Source organism: Fulmarus glacialis, unplaced genomic scaffold (assembly GCF_000690835.1).
Source record: "Fulmarus glacialis isolate BGI_N327 unplaced genomic scaffold, ASM69083v1 scaffold41191, whole genome shotgun sequence".
In the NCBI taxonomy this organism is placed as follows: Eukaryota; Metazoa; Chordata; class Aves; order Procellariiformes; family Procellariidae; genus Fulmarus; species Fulmarus glacialis.
The window spans coordinates 301-26,873 of NW_009191609.1; the positions used below are offsets into that span (position 1 = coordinate 301).

The following is a 26,573-nucleotide window of genomic DNA, read 5'->3' on the forward strand; positions in this document are numbered from 1 at the left end:
GCTTTCCTCACCCGGCAGCTTAGGCAGCCAGCTGTGTCGGGTGGTCTCAAAAAAACGTGGGTCCCCCTCGCTCGGATCTTCCCGAAGAAGGCCGGATACGCTCAGTCCTTTGGGACGCACCCAGAAGGACTCACAAGGCTGGATCTGGGAACCATTTTTCACTGAATTCATGCAGTTCTGGCGCTAACCAACTCAAGCAGAGAAAGGTAGCTGGATACGCTTAAAAAACTGCTGTTGAAAGACCATTGCAAACCGCTGCTTGGCACTTTTGGAAGGGCGGGTTTTCCACTAACAGAGTTGCCTGATCTTTAGAATAGCCTGTGCTGTAACCTGTGTTTGTCCCCAAATTTCTAATAAAAAAAAAACCCACAAAGAAAACCTATTCCATGCAAACCTAGGTATGTTTCACATCTGTGGTAAATACCAATCATGCTCTACAACTATTCAATGGCATAGAATTAGATGTTAGTCTTAAAGGGGAACTAAATTTTCTCATTGAAAGAAAATACCGACTGGATTGATCTGTATGAAAAAGAGCTTTCAGAAGGTAAATGTACCATCTACTTGGGGAAGAAGTTGAGTTGTATGTATGTTATCAATGAAGCTAATTAGTTAAGATAAAATTAACTAAAAATAGAATATTCAAAAATTTCCCATCGGTTTCCAAAAGAGTTCTTTGAAAAGAGTTATGGTTGTTAAGCTTTCCATGTGGATTGTGGTCCAATATGGCTGAATCTGAAATGCAGAGGAGATAAACCTCAGGTGTTTCATCTGGCAGTACTGAAGTATGAGGCACCTGTCTGTTTCAGTGCTTTGCCTTTTAACTTCACTCCGACTCCTTTTGCTTTAATTTTATGGGAAAAGCAAAATACGAACAGTTAGTGGAGCTTCACTATACTGTTACATTAATGTAGTATCCTCCTATATTATACTCCATGCGGCGATGCTAAATCACCATGTTACTGTCATTCCATCAAGAAAAACAAATAAAACAAACCAAATCAGAAAATGCACACACAAACAAGGAAATGGGGAAAAACTGAGTAAAATTCAAGCTGCCATCTGCATTTCCCAACATCCATGAATGGTGACATTCAAATTATTTAAAAAACTGAAAGCTCCCCTTCACACCTCGTTTCTAAAATATTTAAGATGATGCAGTGTGAGCAGTCGTTTTTTGCCGATTGAATCCTGTATACACTTTGCTACACTTCCTCGGGGAATTACTCGGCTTCCTTTTGCTGTCCCAGCCCTGTGTTAAGAGCTCTATCTTTGGGAGAGAGGATACAACTCAACCTTTAAATCTCATTTTTGACACAGAAATAGTTTATGCTGATATCGGTTAGAGACTTAACCAGTTCTTGAACTGAGACTCGTGAGGTACTTGTTTTTCACATGAAAAGGTGAATGTCCAGCAGGCAATTTTGACAATACTGACCTAGTGGGGACTTGAACTAAGAGAATGGAAATAGTGGACTTATATTAGAGCCACAAATTCAAAATATATGGGATTGATATCTTTTTACTTCTCTTTTTTATTTATTGATCAATGGATTGAAATACTGCTTGGGTCGACTAGCCACAAATAGCTGCGTACCTATTTGGAAAGAAAATTAATTTGAAAGGATAGCAGCAAACTCCATCATCTGCAGAGCAAACAAAATTCTAATTGATGGGTTAAGTGAATATGCCTTACGGGACTATGCAGACGTTTAAACAAAGATGTGTATAAAAGATCAATACCATTTTCTTCTTCATAAGATACGAAATGTAATGTCTTGCTCATCAGAATACAGAGTTCCCTAATAGGTCTGAGTATTAATCTATTGGATCATTGCATCATGAGTTTAAGACCCCTTAAGCAACTGGAAACAATTCTCCCCATTCAAGACAGCTGAATATGTCGAGCGGTGGAAATGCGAAGACAGAATTGGCAGAGATCACAAAGGCAGGATATGCTCCTCTATTACTCGCCTAACTGGAATGCACTCCCTTTTCAAAGATTAAAGTATTGACAGAAAAGAGGCTCTCTGTATCGGAAGATTAAAGCAAAAAGTTGCATCAACTACTTGAAACTCGCATTGAAAGAACTTCTCTCTTTCAGAGATGCCAGTCATTCATTGCAGTGATGATGTTGCGATCAATACTCTATTAAGCATTAAAATAAATAGTTTAATAAGTAGTTTAAGTAATAAAGTTACTCAAGACAGTTTATTTTCAGTGTCTTATTTCTCCCAGGAAAACATTTGTGCTCTCAAGAATCAGAAAACTAATGAACACAGTAAAGGGATTAAATGTACATTGAGAGCTGACCTTTCATTAAGTCTCCAAATACTCAACCCTAACTGATACATTCAATTTAGCAAGGTAGTTCTGAAGGCAATTAGATACAGTATTTAAGCCCCAGAAGTCATGACTGGGTAGCAAAAGTTAAGGAAGCAAATAGTTCCGGCCTTCGAGGCAAACGTGAAAAAGGCAGTATTAATAAAAGACTTCAAAACGATGCCCATAGGTACCAACTAAAATATGGCAACTAGTGATAGAAACTGAAAAAAACGTTTATATTACATAATTGATATACATGTGTGCATGTAAAATTAATTACATTTACTTTTGAATGTCTGGGAAATCATCTTTACTACTTTTCTACACAGAGAAGATATGTTTAGACTAAAGCTGGACACTAGTGTGTGCGACATAAAAGAGAGATGGTCTTGTATAATGTGCTGCACCAGGGCTACAAGGACACTTTGAAACCTTTACCAATTCTGAACAAGGTCTGGCCTTTCCTTCAGGAAATGCTGGGTAAGTTTAATTTGACTTAAGTTGTATTTACTTGCGATCAAAAGCATTTCAGATACCTTTTGGCCTTTGGAATACAGTGGGAGTAGCACAGCTGTGTTTTGAGCTATTAATGCCATCCCTCATGGAACCGAACCTCTTCCTACTAACAGCTTAAACAAAACAAATAATAGATACAGAGTATTACTAAAACCTGAAGAGGGCAATAATGGAAAATACAGTCAGTGAGTGTAAGAAAGTTTGGTTTATACTTCTTTCTGATGCACAGTCAGATACTCTCACGTTAAGTCTTTTCTACATTGCGTGGCCCCTTTTTGCCCTATGGACCACACTACACAAGGCAGCAGCATGAAATAGTGGTCCTTAGCAAAAGACGCCTACCAGGATTGTGAGAGATACACCAACAGTTTCCACCTTAGACAGGAAGGTCTTAAATTCTTATAACAAAAAGAATGCAATACTTTAATTTTTCTCTTTCTCACACCTTTTTCATCATTAAGCTATTAGGGCTTCTACAGTTCAAAACCATATACCCAGTGTTGACTAGCACTGCTGTGAAGTACACAGCATGCCATGTGCACACATCACAAATCTGGAGTTGTCCAGCAAAGCCTTCTACTTGCACATTACTAAGAAACTTTTTTTTCTCACCTTGTTGAGGTCTGTGGTTTGTTCCAAGGAGTATTTTGAGTGGTTCTAACCTGAATAAAGTCTGTTATCCAATGTACCTGCTATGACGGACATTCACCTTTCTGTGGACGAGAGCTTTTCTATAGCTTTTCACGCTTTTCTGTAGACTGCAATGCCTGCCAGAACAACTTACGAACAAAAGACAAAACATTCATTCAGTTTGGCTGCAAGTAATTCCTGTAACCTGTGTAAACACATGAATAAAGGGGCTCGTTGCGTCTCACATAAGGAGAGATTACATGAATAAAGCTAAAGTTCAAGCCCCTCTAAATACGTTATAAAAAGAATAATTGGTAGTCAACACTGAAATTAAACATTGGGTCAGTGGTATTTTTGGCATATCTGTAATACAGTATCTGCTTCTAGTAAAACTATATTAGGAGATAAAATTATATCTGGATGTAATTTTATTTTTGTTCCTTAGCACAGGGATCTCTTTAGCGTTTTCACTATGTTCCACAAAGTGCCAGTAGTGGCACATTAGATAAACATTTTAAGCTTGCCCAGTACTAGCTATCTCACCTATTGCCAATAAAGTTTTCCAGCAACAAGTTTTCCTAGCATAGATGAGTTTTAATGTGACCTGGAAAGTTTCTAGCTTTTTAAAATTATCTTGTGGGGTTTTGCATCTTCAGAAAGTCTAGAGAGATTCTATTGGAAGAGATTCTTAAATGAGAAACATGAAGCCTAGTCTTTACTGCCAATGTACCCTCCTGCAGTTATTCAAATTAACGTAATGCTATTATTTTACTAGTTGTCTTTGAGAAGGTAGTTTACTAGTTATCCCTAATAAGGTAGTTAGATAAAACCTGGGATTTCTATGAATGAAATTTTAAGTAACAATAAAAAACTTACATATGCCTTAAAAAAGGACAAAAACTTAGATATAGAAGAGCATGTTCTTTTGGACGTCATCTTAGAAGGGAAGTGAAACTAAAGAACTGGGAAAATAGAGAAGGGAAGAAAATCCATGCAAATTTTACATTTTCCTATGCTGACTTAATATACTCATATACTAATACACTTGCTTTGTCCTTATGTAAAGTCAAGTTAGGTTTTTTGTTTGGTTGCTTTTTTTTATTGGTTTTTTGTTTGTTTGTTTGTTTTTTAAAGAACTTTACTCCAACTCATGCTTCCATACTCTCTAAAATGTGTTCTCATATGTAATTCTCTACAGTAACTGTAGATGGTGATCATAATCAACTTTCACGTTTCAGAACAAATGGTAACTGAAAGGACAGTGCAGTGGAAGTCAGAACTTTCAGAGTACTTCAGTGTCATGCATTTTTGAATTCCAGCATTTTAAGACTACTGACAAGCACAAAAGGCAAAAAGTTCCTTGAAAAGGGAAGAGACAATGATATGAAAATGGTAAGATTGTTATTTAATTACCCTTAAAGTACTGAACTTACTTGAGAATGCAGCACATCATCATACAGTGCATTACAGCAAACAAGATTCTAAATGGTCTCAATTAACACAAAGCAGAAAAATCTATACACTAAAATTATCTCAATGTGATAGACATTTTAAAAAGTTGCAATAATTATTAGAAAGCTTTCAATAAAAAGTTTAAACACATTTAAGTTTCAAAAGATATTTTGTACATTTTGGAAAAATATAACATTTACTTTACATAACTGAAACATAAGTTATATTCTTTGTAGTTTGTAAGCCTCCATTATTCATACATTCTCTCATACATTTTCTTTTAATACATCCTTTTCTCTGGATTGTAAATCTAATGCAAAAGTATCACTATTCTGAAGAAAAGCTTGTTTCTGCATTAGTTTCCTGAAAAGTCCATTTGGATTTGCAAGTAGTTCCTCATGTTTTCCACATTCAAGAATTTTACCCTGGCCAAGGACTGCAACAAAATCAGCATTCTGAATAGTAGACAGACGATGAGCAATAATTAGGACTGTCCTCCCTTCCATCAGCCGCTCCAGAGCTTCTTGCACTAGATATTCATTTTCAGCATCCAAAGCACTAGTAAGAAATGGGAAGCAGGGAGGGGAGAGAGGAGGATATTTGTTATTTTAAAGACAAGTTTTGTATGCATTAGGCTTATTTTGCTAAAATTGCAAACCCTTGCTATTGTTGGTGAAGATGAACCAATCGAACTGCAGGGAAATTTCGTGAATATGCTTAGTGTACACATCCAAGTTACAGGTATTACATATTCTCAAATGCAAAAATATGCATGGAGAAATACTAAGATCTTCATTTAAACTAAAGATACAAAAAAGCTTTAAGTTAAGATGTTTCAAAATCAAGCTACATATTACAAATTTAACTCCATGAAAAATTACAACACAGTGTACCAGCTATCCTTTCCACTTTGCATAAACAGCTTTTATCACAGGTCTCCTAACCAATTCACACATTCTAAAAAGCACATTCTTTTTGTGGGTAGAGAAAAATAAGGGGCTAGATAATTTCTGCAAGGGTATGCAGAGTAAGAAAGAAGAGAGAGCACGTCACATATCTGAGTTTTACAGATAGATAATTTCTAAGTTTCTGTTTATTTTCTTTCTTACCTTGTTGCTTCATCTAACAGAAGAATTTTAGGATTCTGAAGAAGAAAGTAAAATAGGTTATAATAGCAATTAGACAAGATCTGAATATTTATATCAATAGAGAACAGGATTCATACAGCTTGAAACTCCAAGTGTACTTATTTCATCAAAAGAACTGAGTGTCATTCAAAGCATTACTTTTAAGAAGTCTAAACGCTAAGAGGACAAAACAGAAACAACGCTCTTAAAACTAAAGTAAAAGAACACTATTACCAGATCACTATTTGAAAGATACAAAGTAAAGGTGGGAGACGATTTTTAATGCATACTTGGCAGCACTGTGGTCAAAAGTTCAATTTCCTATTTACTGCTCATATGTGGATCTTTCACAGAGGCTGAGCTACCCTCTGCTTGCAGTCAGTCTGCTGTATATAACTGTCTAGTAACAAAAAATAACAAAAACCTACCAACAAGCAGTGTTTCACCCACAAATGAAATACATAGTATTTAAGAACTAGCATTAAAGAACTCTTGCCAATTAAATTAAAAAACAAAAAACAAAAAAAAATCACCAGCACTCAAATCCCTAAGAAGTCTCTTCTGATTTACAGTACATAATCCAAACTTGCTTGATGAAGTTGACAGTAAAACCTTCAGACTTTATCTGGAAGAGAAGGGACTCCACTGCACCCCCAATCACACATGTATCAACTACTCATTTATTTTTTAAAACTCTTTCTGCCCCCCCACCCCCCAAATAAAGCCTCTACTCCCATGAACTGTACTTGACATGAAATGCAATCAGCTTTTCAGCATTTGTGGTAAAAGAGAACTGGTATAATGAAAAATTCCCAGTAATCTAGCATGCTGGGAATGCTATAGAATCCCGTGCGGCTTAACATGAATATAAGCTGGGTTCAGCAAGGCTCAAAACTACCAACTGAGCCTCAGCCCCAAACTGCCTCCCTGTGAGGCCCCGTGGCTGTCCCTGAACCAAACTCCTCGTCCTTCTGATCCTCAGAAGCCTCCTCAAATTTGCACAGCATAGAGCCTGCCCTAAAACTAAACCCATGCCAACTCTTGAAGACAAAAATGACACAACATTGTGCCTGAAATAGTATCTTGTCCCAAATCCAGACCAGCTCCCCTCAAAGCCAAGACAGGGCATCTATAGTGCTAGTAAGCTGCAATCCAGAAAAATCAACCCGTGAGTGACAGAGATCTGAACACAGAGACAGAAGTGTCATATATGAGTTTACTACCACCACATTCTTAAAGTCTTCCTTCATCCTTGACCTGGTCTTATGGAAGTGAGCCATTATACAATGATATACCAGCAGTCTTGGCAAGAACTATGGAAAAACATGACTGAAAGATAGGAAGAAGCACTTACATAAGTAAATGGTCTTTAGTTAAACTACTCAGCCCTTTCAAACTTCTTCATTAATTTAAAAGATACAATTTTCATTTTAAAAACACTTTTCCACCTCTCCCGTTGAAAGGCCTCCTCCTTTTTAACTCTTCCTGCCTCCCCACAACGTGGTTAAATAGCTATTTGGGTGCTGGCTTACCTTGAGCAGAGCTCGAGCAATTGCAATTCGTTGCTTCTGTCCACCTGCGGGGAAAAGCTCAGTAAATTGAAAAAGGAAAACAAATGCGAAGTAATTTTAACTGAATGCCTGGGCTGAGCAGAATTAGGCACATGTACTTTAGGGGGGGAATAGAGATAAAGGAGGAATTTTTTTAATACTTATGGCAGGCTATGACTTGGAGAAAAAAACTGGTAACAAAAAATAATAGAATTTTTACTTCACTCTATAGTACCAAGATTTTTAAAATAAGCAGTATGAAAGATGTACCTGAAAGCAGAATGCCTTTTTCTCCAACTACAGTGTCAAACCCTTTTGGAAAATCTCTGATAAAGCTAGCAGCATTAGCTATTTCAGCAACTTTCTGAATCTCCTCTTCAGTCACAGTAGAAGGATCCTCTGCACCATAGGCAATATTTTCAGCAATAGAACAGGAGAACAGAATTGGTTCCTGATAAATTGAAAAACATAACTAATATGGTAGCTCTGTAATTACATGCATGTATTGCCTACATCTCAAATAACGTAAGTCCCACTTAAAAGACCCAGCATTAATTTCTTTTATATCCATACAAAAGAATATGTAAGCTAGAGTTAATTGAATTAAAAACAAACAAATAAAAAAACTCTCCTAACACCAAAATGGGCAGTCAAAACCAATTAAAAAATAAGTTGCTTTTTTAACTGACAAAACATGACGTAACCCTCAATTCCTAATATTTGAGGAAGAGTTCATAAAGAGCTATTCATCCAAACATCAGAAAACCTCCCCTTTTTACTTTACTACATATCATCATTTGCAACAATGATGATTCTTCTCTTAACAATGTCTACACAGATTCCATGGCATTTTGTGCATTTAATTTATATTAAAGCTTAAAACAGAGAAGAGGACTGGCAGATTGGACAAGTGATGTACAATGGGAAAACGTCTGAAACAAGGTAAGTCTGCTCTGTTTATAAAATAAAGAAGAGACATGCTATAGTATGAATACCAGTATGAATCTCCTACTGGTAACTCAAGAAGAATACATACACTGAAAAAGAAAAATACTAATGTGCCCACAAGAAAATAATTTTTGCACAAAAGCTTTTGGTGGCATTCTTACATGAAGCAGATGTTTTGAACAGTTATCCTTATGCTTTTAATCAGAACATCAACCTAACAATTAATTGCACTGTGAAGCATCTGGGGAGATGAGGGAAGGAACATACATAGTTTAATTGGTCAAATAGTTTATTTTTAAGAGGTCATTGAACATCTCTCTGTACTTCCAGAGTCTAGGGGATGCTAAGGATAGGGCACTACAAGAGTAAGCGCCAACAGTGCTGTATTTTCATGCTTTCCTAATGGAATTATGTTTGCCTGGAAACAACACAGAGCAGGTCAGTTTTCAAATGGTTGTGTAAAATATGATTGTGTAACTTCCATTAATACAAAATGTGATTAAACGTTAAGCTTTGTGTTACTTTCTTCAACAAATCATAGCAAACATCAAGATGGTCATACCTATGCAATTTGCAACAATGTACTTTCCAGTCTCCACATGCACACTTTTCTTTCAAGCTAACCTTTGAATCTCTATAATTATGTAAAAACAGACTACAGAATAATGGGACTAGCTCTGAATGCTTATTTTTAGAATAAAGCATGCACAACAGCAGTTATAGTTCAAAAGATGAAAAGCGAGGCACAGCCAGTTGATTACACAAAATTATTTCATTCACTTAGAAATTCTTTTTCTTCCTTACCTGACTCACTGTTCCAATCTTTGTCCTGAACCACAGTGGATTTAACTGACGGATATCAAAGCCATCAACGGTGATAGTACCTTAAATTAAGAAACAGTGAAGTCAAGTGTGTTTGACAAGTACTGAAAAGAAGCAGAAAGAACAGTTGAGAACAACCACCCCTGGGGAATCACATACTAGTGGATTAGAAATGCAGAGCTATGCAGGCACCACCACCAAGGTAACCATACACCCCAGAGGGAAGCGCGGTGCATCAGTGGAATAATCACATCAGGACTAGAAACACAGGAATCCTGACTGTTTATAAGGTGTATCTGAGATGCAAAGCATCAATTGTCATGAATGAGAGCAACACACAAAACATACCTGAGATAGGATCATACAGCCTCAGCAGAAGGGATACAATAGTTGATTTCCCTGTACCACTTGGGCCAACCAAAGCCATAACAGAGCCAGCTGGAATGGAAAGGCTAAAATCTTTGAAAATGGCTGTTTCTGGACGTATTGGATATGCAAACTCAACATCCTTGAATTCCAAAGCACCTCTGAATGTCTCTTTGCCTAGTATGATTCCCTCTGTATGACAAAGAATAAAATACAGAAATGTGAACAGAAACAAAAAATCAGCTCAGCCTTCCTGGAACTTGATTTACAGAGACCCAACAGAAATATCTATCTCCATGTTAAACCTGGGGATAGCTGCAAGCCACAAGTGAGGACCACAGGGGTTATATTTCAGCCATGACTGAATCTGTGGTACACCACTCATTCCTGAATGCAATTTCAGGTTGCTCACCAGCAGTGAACCTGTAGGCTACCTACAGCAAGAGGGAGAATTTGCATCTTGCTAACACCTAATAACGAACAATGCTCACTTCTAGTAGAATTATCTGAATTTTTCAACATATTATAGACAATTCAAGTTTTGTCAATTAGGAGCAATGAAATAAAATGACATTGTTAAAGGTCAAAGTCCCGTTGCCATGGAACAGATGCAAAAAGATAAACATTGCAAATCACTCACTGCCCTCTCACGGAGCCACAAAAGTCACCTGAAACACCCTCCCCTTTGGACAAGAGCAGTTCCCTCTCCACGACCTGTTAACTGCGTAGCTTTTAAGCAAAGGCTGTCACTAGAATAAAGCTGCTGCTAGGTTTGTTGCATTAATGGCCATTTTTTAGGTTTTTTTTTTTTTTAAAGTGGAAAGTATATTTAGTAAGTTCAGGACAACAGTGTATTCAAAGACCAATCAGAGGCATAACACTTGGACAACAGTTCACTGAAACTAAAATTTCAGTTTGTGAAATACCATAACAAACCATCATGAATGAATGACTGCAAAAGTTAAATAAAACCAGCTTCTTTCTGGAGCGCAGCATTTGATTTAAACAATTATCTTAAAAGACTATCAGTACTAGAAAAAGCTTATATATAGGTAAGACAAAGAAACACAATTTCTTCAAGCCCTGTTAAATCCCAGCGACACATGTCCATACAACGCAAATTAATTGGACAGTGGTGCTGCATTCCCGAAGGACAGAGTCTCACTGACGAAGTTCCTACCAGGTTTGTGAAAACTGGCTGCACCAGAGCAACACCCGAGTAGTGCTTTTTCATGCTAAAGACATGCAACTCAAAACGCTTAATTTTTTTCAGACGCAGCACGCAAGTAACTCCTAACTAGCTACAGCACATGGTAGACCACATGCACGTTTGGTTAAACAGTAACTGTGGATAGGAAACACAGATACCCATCAGTAGCAATCAAGATCTCACTAGTCCTGCTGTTCCTAGAGCAAATAATTTATTTTGTTTTTCCTTTTCCCAGATTCCCTCCTCTTCTCAGGCTTTCAGTTTAATGGTAGTAGCACAGAAATGGCAAAGGCAAGACTACACAATTTCAGACTCCTTCCTTGACTTTAATCCATGGACACACACATTGTAACTTGTTTGTTAGATAAAAGTACAATGGTCTGTAAACCTCCCTTTGGGAAAAGAAATGTATTTGCTAAATCCTGCGCTAGCCGCATAATCCTTACTGTTATCAAAGTAACAAGTAATCGCTTATCTTTATTCTCAGTTCCAGTTACTGCACAGTCTATTCCATGGCCTGAAATACTGAAATCTTCTGCAATACAGGAAGTCTGGTACCACAAGTCCTTCCTCTATATATTACTGTAAAAATATCTAAAAGCTATATACAGGATTGTGGTTGTTTCTTGTTTGAATTCTAGATACAGGAAAAAAATACATTATAGTTTGTTCCTGAGATATCTGTTGTCACCAACAACAGCTGGAGTTCCATTAAAATAAAACGTAAGTAGGCAAGAGAATAATGTTTCAGGTGGGTTTGGACAGTAGAGAAATAGTCTCTTGGTTTTATTGTCTGATGAGCCAGAAATCAACTATAATTGTTTTTTGAGACAAAGGTTTATATCCTTTCCTATGTATTTAGTTTATACTGAAAGGAAACTTAAAGAAGCTTTCTGTAAGCCTATGCTACATGGATGTCTGAAACTTCGTCCAATTTATGCTCGGTCTATAAAATAAAGATTGTTTTCTGTCACTATCGCTGTAATTGAGTAATTCAATACCTTCAGTGGGAAAGACAACTTCTGCCCCAATACTACTGCTTACTCTGCACTGGGGCCACTGTAAAGATGAAGACCGCTGAAATAATCCAGATTGAAAAAAAAAAAAAAATCACATCCAAATGATGATGAAATCAACAGTTGCACTAGGTCTGTGAAGGGCACAGCAAACTGCAGAGTGGCACTGGATAGTCAGTCATGGCAGGAAGTTTAAGCCAGCTTCATTGCTAAAGACAAGAGCATGCAGCTATCCCTTCATTAGCCAGTTGGTGGTCACCTTTTGGACAAATGGCTGCTATTCTAAGTCTGCCTCCATCCATTGTTACTTTTCACTGGCTATGTAAAGTCTATGCACTATAGATTGAAAAGCATCCTACAGAGAGGCTTGCAGCTGTGAAGAGAAATGAGACAGAGGCCAGACTGTGACTTCGTGTCCATCAGATTAAGAACTCGAGGAATTCCAGTGCAGGGAGACACAGCATTTCAAAAGAACCCCTCTGTATCAAGCAACTCGAAAGATAAAATCTATTCCCTAAAGCCAGAGCTCACTCAAAAAGTCTGTTAGGTCTGTTGGATGTTCTTTCCTGACTCTTCCTCTTACAGCAGCCCCTATAAAGTTTCTAAATTAGAGGACCATACAAAACTTAGAGGGAAACTACAGTGTTGACAGCTCACCTGGACTCTGCTATATTGCATTTCTTAACAACATACAGAGCTGGTGAAAACTCATGTATGACTTTTGCTTAGTGGGATGCAGCTGATTAAATAAAACGGCAACTCACACAGAAAGTATTTTCTACAAGCAGCTCACTGAACTACTTTGATTTGAGACAGGCAAATGCTGTTTATACAAAATACACTCAATATCGGAGGGCGCTGTCTAGCTTCCGAACAATAAAGCTGTAAATAAGGTGTTGCTGGCAATGTATTTTTATTCACTGTATTTAAATATTATTAAATATTCTGAATTAAAGGAAAAAACCCACCAAATTTTCAGCTTCTAAAACTTCCGATTAAAGGAAATCTTCATCATCTGTTTCATAGTTAGGAAAAGTCAGAAGAATTACCACCGCATCTAGGGTTTTTTTTTCAAAAGAATGTAAGTTGGTACTACCTTTAAGTATTACACACCTCTTTCTGAAGAGAAAAATCAACCTCTGAACAATAACAAACCAAGGACCCACCATTAAATGGAAGTTGGGGCTTCCTTTCAATAAGTTCCCATAGACGTCCACCGGCACCTAGTCCTTTCATTAGTTCGGAATAAAAGGAACTTAGACCTAAACAAAAAGCAGACAAGTATTATGCATTCATATGGAATGGAAGACATAGGAGACATTAAATTTGCATTATATTTTTCATCACCAGCATTGAAGCATCAGACGTGTAGATGATCTTTTATTCCAACACACTATCAGACATGTTGATTTAAATCCTATCTAGTCTCACTTCAGAGCTACCAATAACCCTTATTGACCATTCTTATTTATATCTGTAAAACAAATCATTCTGAAGAAAAAAACAGAAAAAGTTAATACACATAAGCTTGCGTATACTCAAAAGCAAAGCAACTCTTTTTCATTCATCTGTCAGGAGGAACAGCATCCAACTTTACAGAAATAGCCTTGCATATAACCAGCTATATTTTCAAAATCATTCAGTAGAACGCAGCACTCTGAACACCCTTCTTTGTCAGATAGGGTTATACTACTGTAGGAGAGCCTGGCTGAGTCAGCCAGAGGGGTGGGAAGGCTCAAAACCTAACGCTCAACTGACACTTGAGAAGCTATGTGGAGAATGGACATAGGTAAAGAAATATGTCTCCCAAGCCAGTGTGCTTCAAACATTACTGGAGAAGCAAAAGCTAAAGACAAGGCTTGCATATAGTACTGGGTTCCAGCTCTTGGCAGCTGTGTGAACCATCTTGGAGCTGGCATGGCTGAAGGGCTTTCCAGCTGAAATAAACACAAAAAACAACCTAGAACCAAAAATGGAGTAAGACATAGAATCATAGAATGTCTTATTTCTTCATTTTTTCTGTGTCTTTCAAAATAGAGTAACCAATTTCAAAATCTCTGAATTCCAACAGAAAAAACATACAAAATAAACCCTTCCACCTTACATGCATATAGTGTTAAGAGTGATTTCAGGAGGGCAGAAAACCCAAGGTATATTGAAATAGGTTTACTGGTTTATTCTTGCAGAGCAACAAGCCCAGCACAAGGTCATCAGTCTGTAAGTGTAGACAGGGCATTTCATCATGCTGCTGCTGAGGACTATCTGAAAGCTTGCAACACAAGGCACTAGCCATGATGAGAAGCTGTCTGCTTGGAAAAAAGAGCCAAAGCATCTACATCCTAGAGTAGGGCACAGGGGAGAAGGCATGAGCCTCACAGAGCGCCTTGAAACTGAGACACTGAGGTTTGCAAATTCACAACCACTCATAAAAAAACATTATATAATATGGACAGCAAATACTAATTAGAAAATGTTTTTAATTTTAATAATCTGTCTTCGGTATTTGGTAGAAAACACAGAAAACTGTTACAACAAAAAGAGGCAAAGTTCCAAATTACACAATGAACTTCACAGTTCATTGCATGAACTCCTATATGTATTGATGATGACATATACCGAGCAGACTTAGCACTTTGAAGACTTATATGCTTTGTAGGTGTCAAGGAAGGCAGGCCTCTTGTGGCAAGGCACCTTTACTTCAGAGTCCCCATGAGAATGAGCTCTGTGCAGAACTATATTCTCCAATAATCTCAAGAAGAATTTAAAAAGATGTTTTTATCACAAATAGAAGTTAATTCAATGACATTTTATCAGTGTTTCTAACATTATTTTTCTTTTATTTAACATTAATTTGTCTCATGTTTTCAAAGTGCCAGGTATCTGTCTGTTGACCAAACTTGAATGATTTAAGCAGAGAAGAAAGGGTTTTGGTAGTTGGAATGGGTGCCACTGGAATTTTGATATCCAAGGAAGCAGGTTTTGTGAATTTTGCCCTCAGGCACATCTTTGTGCTTCCCACAATACCAGGCTTAGTCTTAGAAAAGAAGAGTATAGACGAGCTGCATTGCCCTGCCGGTCTGTCAGAAGTAACAGACTCATTTTAAAGAAGAACCCTTCCAATCAGTTGTCAAACTTCAAAGTACCTTATCTTCATTTTTGCCTGTATGCAGTAGTGAAGACTGCTTTGCCAAAAAGATGAACAGTTTGTTTCTGGGCCAGTAGATTACAAAGTCTGAGCTTCAAGGAGTCATCAGTCAGTAAGGAAAAACAAAAGGTTAGCACCAGAGTGTAGTGTTCTGCTGGCACTTTGTTTACTCTTCCAGCTCAAGACACTCATACTGAATTATAGCTAAATTCTACATGCCTTTCTAAATAGAGTATGTTTAACACAGACCCACATATTCTGTAAAAAATGTAATACCAGTACAATTTCTTTACACAACATACCAAGTATCTTAATTTAGACCTAAAGAAAATTAAAGTAATATGTATCTGTCACATACACACATTGAAAAAATAACCTCTGTATTCCTTTGGGAAAATGGAAGGCTCATATTTAGTTATAAACTATTATTTTCATTAACTCTTCAGAAAAAAATTATGTATGATTTCTTGGGACAATCATTTGGAAAAGACTTTTTAAGAAAGCCAGATCTTTTAAGAGCTTCTTCCTTCCCGCCCCCATACTGACTGTAATGCTTTGAAGTGAAGAAAACCTAATTTCTCATTCCATACCTCCAATGCTTATTCCAACCCAGAAGGCATACATTAGGAAAGATGAGAGTTCACCAACTGTCATGTAGGCACTGCCCATTAGTAATCCTCCTTTGTATAAGACTGAGAGGACAATTAAGTTTCCAGAAAGGCCAGTCTAAGGAAAAAGAAAAAGAGGAAAAGGCAGATTTTGTCACATACATCTTAAACTTCATCCTCTAAAATGTTGTTTCAGATTTTACCTTCTAATAAAAGAATTCCCATACTATGGGTATCTAGATTTTTAGAGGACTGAGTTAAGTTTGAACAAAACCAGTTCTAAAGCAAATCAAGCCAACAGCCAGCTAGACACTCAGTGGCACTGCACTTTGCTAGCCAACAAGTGTTCAAAAAGCAAGCAACTCTTTTTTTTTTTTTTTTTTTACCTCATTCCCCAAGACGGAAAGGAACACCAAACATTATTCTCAATCATCATTAAAGGAGAAGAGTTGATAGTCTGCAGTTACGTTGCAGTTTTAGAATATCATTAAGCAAACTCATTTCTCCATAACAGCTTGCAGTGCAATCCCACTCTCCCTCCCCCACCTCTGCACTCCCCAGCTTCCTTTGCATTAATGCTCACCTCATCAGGAAGCCAAACTTGTAAAATGCTAAGGGTGGGGGAAGGTTTCCACTGGTTTCATTCCCTGAATAGGAGGTATAGGCTCAGATAAATAGTACAAAGCTATGGGGTGTGGGGCAGAAATAGAGACTTAAACCAGCTTTATCATACCGCTGTATCTTGAGGTGCAGTTTCACAGCAATTTAGACTGATTTAAGTCCAGTATTCCCACAGTTTCATGTAGGTTCAATTTACACTCAAATTATTTATTTGCAGATTTATAACCATCCTCATGAATTTTAAAATAATTGACACTTGCCATAACACGGTTGGTTTACTTTCATCAAAATACACTTACTGCTCCAAAGAAGCCTGCCCGAGCTAGTGCCTCTTTTTTAGCCAGCTGTAGCACATAATCAGCTTTATTTGTATACTTCTCCATTTCAGCCACTTCTTGCCCAAAAGCTCGAACAGTTCTTATGTTTCCAATACGCTCTTCAGCTAACTACATTAAAGCAAAGAACAAAACAAATACACACAGACACACAGTTTGGAATGTTCATATTACAGAACATTTGAAAGTTAAACCAGTATCACTACACTATTCTCCAAATACATTCCTTTGGATACCACTGGAAAATTTCTCATGCCCTCCTCCCCCCACCCCCCCTTACTGCACGCCCAGGCAGTTTAAAAAGAACTTCAAGATGGACTTGACTTAAGTGTTAGCAGAGAAAGAAAAATATAAAATTAGGGTTAAAAAAACCCCTTAATTTGATGTGAACAACACACATAAGAAAATTACTATTCACAATAACTTGCAATAACAACGTGGGAAAGGGAAAAATAAAGAATATTCTATTCTACGCTAAATCATGCAAGAAAGCCTGCAGTTATTTCCTGAAACAATTCCACTCATTTGATCAAAGCAACACTGGGAATTAATTTAGTTCAACTACTAATATCCCATGTCAACTCAGTATTTTGTTTTAACTTCTAAACAGCAAAGTATTAATTCTAAAATTACCTCAGTTGTAACCAATTACACTAAGTTGTTAATGGACACTGTGATGGTCTTACAAAAAACAGGGCCCCCTTTTGTAAGTAAAAATATGATATAAAAATGTAATTCTTTTTCCTTCATCCCCCATTCAACCTAAAAATTTGAATGGAACACTAAAATTGCTTGTTCATGTGAAGTCCCACACCTGGTTTACAAAGGCATGAGCTTCCGTTCAACACAGGATGAGGAAGATAAACAGAAGAGGGCTAATATTCCTTCTGCACAGTCAATTTGCGTAAGTCCTACATAGGACATCCCACAGAGACAACTGTGGCTATTTAACTATGTCGTTCCTAATTATATTTCTATGCATTTTAATGATGTTTCCCCACCCTCAGCCTGTGAGAAAAAGGTCACTATCACTACTAATTCTCTGATAGTGCTTTGCAATATTTCATTGCAGTCAGCAAACACAATGAAGGCCCCTCTACAACAGCCTCTTTAGAAACAACAGCTTCCTCTACTTTCCTCCCAAATATCTGGGTATGTGCTGAGATACCCAGGAAAGTTTAAAAAATCTCAAGCTTCATAAACATTAAAAAACTGACAATAACGTCAAACATCAAGGATTCATTCCAGAGAAGGACTTGCTAGCAAAGTTTTCTTAAAAGATGGATCCAACTAGGATGTTTCTGATGGCTTCAAACTCATAACCATAGTCCAAGAAAAGTGTTTTTCAAACCTGTACCAAATTACACAGGACTTCATGGGCTGATTCTTCTATGCTGTCACACAGCTAAAGCCTAACCTCCTTATCCTTTCCTACATTTCCAAATTCTCAAGGCCTGGTAGGTCCACATTATATTGTTGTGGACAGCTCTTTACAAAGCACGGTTGTTTTTGAGATCTATGAGTATGTTACTGAAGTTTACCTTTCATACTGTTCCGGTGCAAAACTACAGGCTCAGCATGGCTTAGGGCAATGAACAGTACAATTATCTTCAGAAGATCTGTACTTCAGAGATATTAAACTAAATACACTAGAGCAACTTTGAAGTTAACTAGAAAGCATCTGTTAAAAGATTACCTGTGTTGCTTCTGCAAGAGAATCTTGGGTCATTTTAGTAAGTTTTCGCAAGTATCTTCCATAAATCACAGCCAGAACAGCCAAGGGTGGCACAACGCTCAGAACAAATGCAGCAAGGCTAGGTGACACAAAAAACTAAAAAGAAAAAGTATTTGTCAGGGGTTAGCATTCAGATTAAAAATAACCCACTGAGTACTGAAGTGCAACTTCCCTCGCTAGAGTTTTCTAAAACTAGTAGGATTGTAATTTAGTGTTGCCATGCTTTCATTTATCATGTTTTATTTCTTCCACGCACAATATCCATTCCCCCACAGCATTTGGGAAATGTATCCCACAGTTAGAACAAAGGATTATAAGCAAAGGGGTCTGGATTTCATTTCTAGCTTTCTCACTGGTTTGCTGTGTGGTCTTAGCCAAGTATCTTAACCTGCCAGTAAACAGGCCTACCAGGAAATCTCCTGGGGATGCTGAAAGACATAAGCTATTATATAGTTTCTAAAGTGCTTTCACAACTTTTAAATAAATGGTGTAATACAGAAAGTTTGAGTAGAGAAATATCGTACACTATTTCTGAATAACCAAGGAACACATGGAGTCACCAGTGCTCCCTAGCACCCACAAATGCTCATAATCTGGAATAATGGATTTATAATGGATATAAATGAATAATGGATGTTGCAAAACCTTATCACTCATAACAATCATCATCAAAGCTCCTACATACGTTCTTTCCATAAGATTTATTGAAATTAGATCTAATGTGTTTTCATTTCATCTTGCTTTCTGTATTGAAAATAGAAAAATCTCCAAGAAAATTCAAAATCGACTTCATTGATAGGCTTTATAATTATTTCATAATAATCTCTTCCTTCTGGGCAAGTCCATTTTTTAACACTGCATCATGGCAGCATTTTTGAGGAGAATGCCTTATATAAAGTTATTCCAGTTTATCTATGGTAAGATAAAACCTTAGACTCTATTTGCTTAGATAAATACAGAAAGCCGTAATTCTTATCAGTGGCAAAGTATTAAAGCTTTAAAGCTTCATAGTGGAAACTCTTAACAGTTTCTAATAACATCAATCTTGGAAGCTTGTTTTTATGAGGAGACTTTTTGCTGTTTGTTTTTAACTCCAGGTATACAGGAGAAATTACCACACTTTCATTTAAGGTAATTGCCACCAACGTATCTTTTCTCAGATAAGCATAAAAAAATTAATGCCACAAAAAACATCAAGGGAAGTCAAATTTTTACATAAACCAACTGACCACCAAGGAATATTAACTGATGCACTGCACTGAAGCATTCATTAACATGCTTCCTACCTAAATATATTCTTTACTGACAGACTAAAGCAGAAGACTAATACTTCTTGTAAAAATCCTCAGCAGTAATTTGATATTCAGTGCTGCCTTTGCTCACCTAGGCCTTAAGCAGAGTCAACCAACTTCAATGACTTTTACATCAGGCCCTTCACACCCTATTTTACCTACAACCATGGGAACGTTATCACTGATTTTAGTATCTTCAGTAAGAATAGAGTTAAGCTATTTGCCTACTATACTTTGCTTGATAAATTCGGGCAGCAACAGCAGTTCATTTCAAACCCTCATTCTCCATATTTTGGCTTTTGAGTAAACATCAAGTGGTTACAGGCACATCATCTATTGCAACGCAGTACATGGATAACCAGTGAAATACACTTGTATCCAAGAACACACAACAGTTTTGAGACTGAATCACATTCACACATTACCTAACAGAACTGAAACAAACTTGAAACTACAAGAAGTGACAGGCAGGGAAGAGAGCACCATACCATCATTCCAACCCCCACAGATGCCTGTGCTCCTGCCCTGAGCCCATCTGAAAGGTTTTCAGTCACTGAACGGCCCAAGAGGGCTGTATCTGAAGATAAGCGGTTTATCAGCTCTCCTGTTCTGGTCTTGTCAAAGAAAGCCATTTCTTGCTTCAGAATAGAGGAGAACATGGTTGTTCTCAAACGTTTCACAATTCGTTGTCCTGTCAGAAACAGAAGTCAGTCAAGCAACAGACAGTGACAATATAAAAATCACAGAATTACGCAGCACTGAACAAGTCACATTACGGAGTTTTAATATACCACAAGATGGTGAGCTTTAAGATGTCACGTAACAGTAAATAAAAACGAACAACTATTTCAGCATACTTACCTTTGTACTATTAGTTTACCTTTGATCTGGTAAAAAAACTTACTGATTCCAAGAGGATCTCTCAGCCAGTGCCAAGAATTTATTTCAGATCATTAGATATCCTGACTTTGTGAAAAAAGATGACTCTCAGTAGCACTTTTTACTTCTGTATTTACCTGCAGTCTGCATGAGGTAGACACGAGTAGCATTAGCAGCAGCACCACATAAAAAGATTCCACTCAGCAAGGCACACAGGCTGGTCAGGCTGTCAGTGAAGTCTTCACTGGGATTTGTATAAATAACGTCAATAACTTTACCCAGAAAGAAAGGGGCTGACATGGTAATGACACTGGAAACTGTCAGAAAGCCAACAGCAGCTGCAAATCAACAAGAACAAGGAAAAGAAAATTATTCTGAATTTGCAAGATCATTAATAGTACAGACGAAATAATCTTTCACTTGAAATTTCTATTAAGCTTGCAAATGTCAGCATTAAATAATCAGCATTCTTTTAGGCCCAGTTCTGAACGGGACATTTTAAGTCACTGCATAAATTAACTTAGGCAAGGCACATTTTAAGATCCTGAAAGCCTTTGTATATAATCACAGCCCTGGAATTGCTTCTCTTGTCTAACCTTCCCCACCACTACCCAAGGAAGTTAACTCGTCACAGATGTCATCCTTAGAGAGCATTCACAGTTAGCAAGTCTTCCACATCTCTCACACAATCCTTCACTCCTGTTTGGTTTGGTTTTTATTATTCATGCTTGCTACCATAATAAAGCTTCCAGCTGTCTATTTCTGAGATAGCAATGGACTGAAGTAAAGATCTGATCTGAGAACTGTCTAAAACATGCAATTTTATTTGGAAAAAAATCCAAACAAACAAAAAACCTCATCTGATTTACTCTTGGCTGACAAAATTTATATACATTTGTTTTGTTTTACTCTTTACTATTGCTGGTCTAAAAGAAAAATAGCGTAAGGTTGAATAGAAGTATGCTTGCTCATGAGCAGAGCTCTTGAATTCCAGTTGCAAGATCACCCATGGAACAACCTGTGTAACTGTTTGAAGCTGTATCACAGAGTATGAAAAATCACACTGGACCAAGACTTAGCCTTTTGAACTTTAATCTGCAAAGAAATTTCCTGAGCCAAGAATGCAGCTTGATTCTGAAAAGGCAAGCCAAGCTTGGAAGGCTGAGAACTAGAAAAAAACCCTCTTAATTGAAAACTGAACAGACTTGATATGAAAACCACTGAACCACAACAAACAATACAGCATAATTTTCCAACAGCCAACCCCACACTTAAAGCAACCATTCAGAGGATTGCTACAAAACTACTAGCAGATAATGCCTTTAAAGACAAAAAGACACTGTACTGAAAATCCTGAAGTTGCCTGAGTTTTAGTTCCATTCTACTGAGCTTCTTGTATCGCTTCTATGATGAAGACAGCAGAGCCTCCCAGCAGCGCACTGCTGTAAGCAATATTTCTAACATCTGTCACAGATGGTTTGATGCCTCTTACCACCTCCACACACATGTGGAAAGCTTTGTTTCAGTTTGTACTTGAAGTGTAAATACAGCTGTGCATTTATGATGAAAAATTCAAGGTACAAAAAATGCATACCTGCACCACCTGAAGCAAACACTTCTCTGCACCTTCACTGCAGTGCCCCAGAGCAGTCCTGGGAGAGCTCCACACACTGCCCAAACAAGCTTTATCCTTGCTGTTTGTGGTGGTTTAACCCCAGCCAGCAACTAAGCCCCACGCAGCCACTCGCTCACTCTCCCCCCACAGCAGGATGAGGAAGAGAATCAGAAGAGTAAAAGTGAGAAAACTCATGGGTTGAGATAAAGACAGTTTAATAAGTAGAGCAAAAGCCATGCATGCAAGCAAAGCAAAGCAAGAAATTCATTCACTACTTCCCATCGGCAGGCAGGTGTTCAGCCATCTCCAGGAAAGCAGGGCTCCATCACGCGTAATGGTTACTTGGGAAGACAAATGCCATGACTCCAAACATCCCCCCCCCGCCTTCATTCTTCTTCCCCCAGCTTTATATACTGAGCATGATGTCATATGGTATGGAATACCCTTTGGCCAGTTTGGGTCAGCTGTCCTGGCTATGCTTCCTCCCAGCTTCTTGAGCACCTGGCAGAGCAGGAGAAGCTGAAAAGTCCTTGACTATGTAAACACTACTTAGCAACAACTAAAACATCAGTGTATTATCAACATTATTCTCATACTAAATCCAAAACACAGCACTATACCAGCTACTAGGAAGAAAATTAACTCTATCCCAGCTGAAACCAGGACACTGTTGTGTCCACCTGCTGCCTGTGGTTCTTATTCAAAATTTGTTTGCAATCTTTCCATTGCGTTACACTTAAGCCAGCAAGCATGTTAAAGATAAAGGACTCAGATCTTTAACTTGAAGCTATAGAAACTATAAGAAGCCAGAGTAGAAAGGGAAAGACTTCCTGCTGCAAACATATATGATCCATGCCAGAGACACATCTCATAAGCATGTTATTTACTAGCTAAAACTTCCTAATGACCTTATTAACAGGCTGGCTGCATTGGTGTATTCAAGCTGTGAATCAGCGGGAAACATCCAACAAAAGCCAGGTCATCTCCTGTCAGGAAAAGCTGGTCTATAAGGCAGTTGGAGATGGTCAAAAGCATTGCTTATAAGCACAGTTCTGCATGGCAGCTCAGTCTCCACTAGTCCAGACGATTTCTCAGTTATGGATGGAACTGCAAAACTGCATATACAAATATTCACTGAAGGAAGAGGACTGTATGGCTAAAAATCCTGTATGTCTCTGTCTGGTGGTACAGCCTTCCTGGCTTGGATTTACCTTCAGCTCTTCTTCATTCAAACTAGCATAGGTTTCACTGTAATTACTTCCAACAGCCTTAACTGAACTAAAAGCAAATACTAGTACATAAAGCAAACGGAAGGCTACCAAACTACTTAAACATTAGACAAAGTTTCAATAGCATATTGGAACAACACAGTCCTGAAGATGAAAGCTTATATAATCCAGATGTCACTTTTAACTTTCCCCTTAAGCAATATACCTGTCTATATTAATTTAATCACAAATCACATGCAAAATAAGGTTCTCTAATTGAAACTCTCACTTCGATTATACCAGCAGAACAACTAGAAAATAGCACAGATGCCAGACTGTTGCTCTTTTTGTTTGTTTGTTTTAAACTGTTGACTAATTGAAGAAATAGGAATCAGCAAACACTCATTCTATCTCCCCATTCAAAGAAAAGCTGTCATTGTGATAACCAACTAAAGGGAGGAGTACGAGGTGTTTCGCAACCAGATATGAAGACACTTCAGTGACACTGAAAGTTGTTACTGCCAGAAAAAAGGTCAGAGTAAACTTTATAGTATTAGTTTCACATAGCTTACTATGTTACTGAGAAAATTATATCAAACAAAAGAGTGTATTTTGGAAGCTTTGTTTTTTAAAGTAAATCTGTTTTGTAGGCTATCAGAGGAAAATAAAGAAAATGTGACGCAGATCAATGGAACTTTTATAAAACCAGGGCTACATCAAAGTGGCAACAGACGCAAAGACAAGGCAAACTGGCTCCAGCAGCAGCTGAGCAGTCCTCTTGGAAATGTTAGGCAAATATTTTACTTGTCTACTTGCACAGAAATCCAGATCGCTGCACACACACAGTGATGCCTTTACCACCATTAATATCAATGTGCTCTCTGTTAAGGCTAACGTGGGCTTGCTTCTTAACAGCAGATCTGCAACTTCATTTCATAGCAGATGTATTCGCGGGCAAGGAATTGGTCACCAACTGATAAACCAGGACATTTACAAGCAATAACTAGGCAGAGCTATCAGAAACCTCTCTTCAGAACAAGGACAAAGTGACTCCAGAGAGTCATAAACGAATTTTCTACATGCAAGAACACCAAGAGAGCAAAAGTTTCTAATTTTGCTGGTCCTTACCAGAGCATCCTTCTCACCCAGTACCGTTTGTAGAAAAGTACACAGCCAAAAAATTGCTTGCAAACCTCTTGGGGGAAGGGCTATTTTATACACAAATACATAAAGATTTGACCTCAGATGAATTAAGATCATTCAAGCCCGTCAGGGATGAAGGACAGAAAAATGAGGTAATGATAATGTTTGGCAGTGCATGGTAACACAGCAACAGGACACAGTACCTAGTTTTTACTATTCAGTAAGGTTATGAATGTTACCTCCCAGAATCTTTTAAGTATTTTACTGGTTTCATTTGAAGATCAGGGCTGGCGGGTCAGAAAGCAAGCTTTGGATTTGTGAGAAGTACCCTTCTACCAGTAACTGAGAATGTCTGTCTTTTACCAGTTATCTGTGCAGTTTCATTCTAACACACAGTGACTTTTTTAGCTTAACACTGAATTTCCACAAGGGCATCTGGAGTGACAAATGAAGTCTACTGTATTCTATGATGCGCATGCACGAGGATCGGGCTCTTCCGTTGTTCTTTTACGGTAGAAAGATGCACTGATAAATTTTATATTTGTTGGTTAGGTAAAGTCCACTTCCATTTGGTGAATCCTGGCCCACAAGGAATTTGTTTTGGACTGGCTGAAAGACTGGCACCAACCCTAAGAAAAGTCAGTTCTGCAAATATTTATTTCAAGACAGAATCTTCTTCCGAGTACACTATAAGCACTTAAGAATGGTCTGTATAGTTCTAGGTTAGGCATGACTGCTGTGGTTTTCTTTCTGTGTTAAAGTAAATTCATACATGATATCTGGACTGCACCTATTATTATGCAAGAAGAACCTTTTAGAATCATCCTCCTTATGTTACTAAGAACGTAATTGTAATATTGTGCTCTGAAAAAAAATACAGTGTGTGTCTGACAGCATTGTCGTATACCGCATTCCTGGTGCATTTTGGAAAGCTGCTAGTTTTTTGAGTGGAGTTGTATTAATTTGCAGGTATTGTCAATATACTGAATCTTGCATGTTACTATTTCCAGTAATGATCATGGTTTTTAGAAAATGTTTATAGGAGTATTCGACAGACAGTTTGATGTGGTTATTGAATCTGTGGTGGTTTTTCTTTTCTTTTGTTATTTTTTTAAGCATGAAAGAGTAGTTCAGGTTTCCAGATGGCAAGAACTGTTTTCTTTGGTACAACAACAATACAGTTGCACAACTTACTGAATATATCTTCAAGACAGCTCATGAAAAGGCTGGCATACTGTGGGTCTGACTGACCAGGATTATACAACAGTTTGGAGAAATTAACAGTTGCAGAAAATTGCTGTGGGACAGAATTAAAGAAGAGAGACAGGCAATACCTTTGAGATAGTATCTCAAGAACAAGATGGGTGGCCAGGGTTTGGAGGGCACAGCGAGATACCAGCACAGAAGCGAGCCCCAGAGTATCGGCTGGTGGCATCCCTCGCACTCAGAACATTTACACGACGAAACTTACAGAAGTCTATCACCTTGAAGAAAGCTCTTTGAGTCATGAGGTGTTCAGGATTGACAGAAATCACCCTCAGTAGCTCCTCAGTGAGGCTCCTATGATCAAACAGGACAGACCTGCCAGGACTCCTTTGCTATGGAGCAAACAAAACATCAAGAAGCCTTTGCAGAGTAGGCTATAGAGGGTTCGTCAGAAGAGCTTTCAGAAAAGATATTTAACGGGAGAAGTGTCCTTCCAGGCCGAGCAGAACACGGTGATTTGAGGAAGCCCAAGCAAGGGAAGAGCAAGTAAGACTGCTGCTTTGCACAGGAGAGAAGGAGGAAGAGGTAGCAAGGCACACAGCCTGACGGAAGGCCTATGCAGAGCTGTGCAAAAGCTCCGCTTGAAAGCAAAGATGGAGGCTTGACTCTGACTGTAAGCAAGTATCTTCACTTTCTCTTAAGAAAGATGGTATCTATTTTACAATTTGTTATTATCAATACAAACAGTACCACAAGCTAGTCTTTTTAAGACACCGAAAACCAAGAGAGTACAACTTCTTTTTATTTAAAATTAAAGCATTTAA

General features: G+C 37.9%; 1 protein-coding gene across 1 annotated transcript; it reads right to left on the minus strand.

Moving 5' to 3' along the window:
* Positions 1-4,880: 4,880 nt before the first annotated feature.
* ABCB10 (ATP-binding cassette, sub-family B (MDR/TAP), member 10) lies at positions 4,881-26,051 on the minus strand. Its single transcript, XM_009586767.1, has 13 exons — positions 25,940-26,051; positions 20,715-20,915; positions 20,187-20,389; positions 18,368-18,502; positions 16,636-16,782; positions 15,698-15,833; positions 13,129-13,224; positions 9,719-9,928; positions 9,353-9,432; positions 7,871-8,051; positions 7,583-7,626; positions 6,033-6,067; positions 4,881-5,481 (listed from the first exon to the last, which is right to left on the minus strand). The coding sequence occupies exons 1-13, from the start codon at positions 26,049-26,051 to the stop codon at positions 5,190-5,192; spliced, it is 1,872 nt and encodes a 623-aa protein (XP_009585062.1). The 3' UTR covers positions 4,881-5,189.
* Positions 26,052-26,573: the final 522 nt, after the last annotated feature.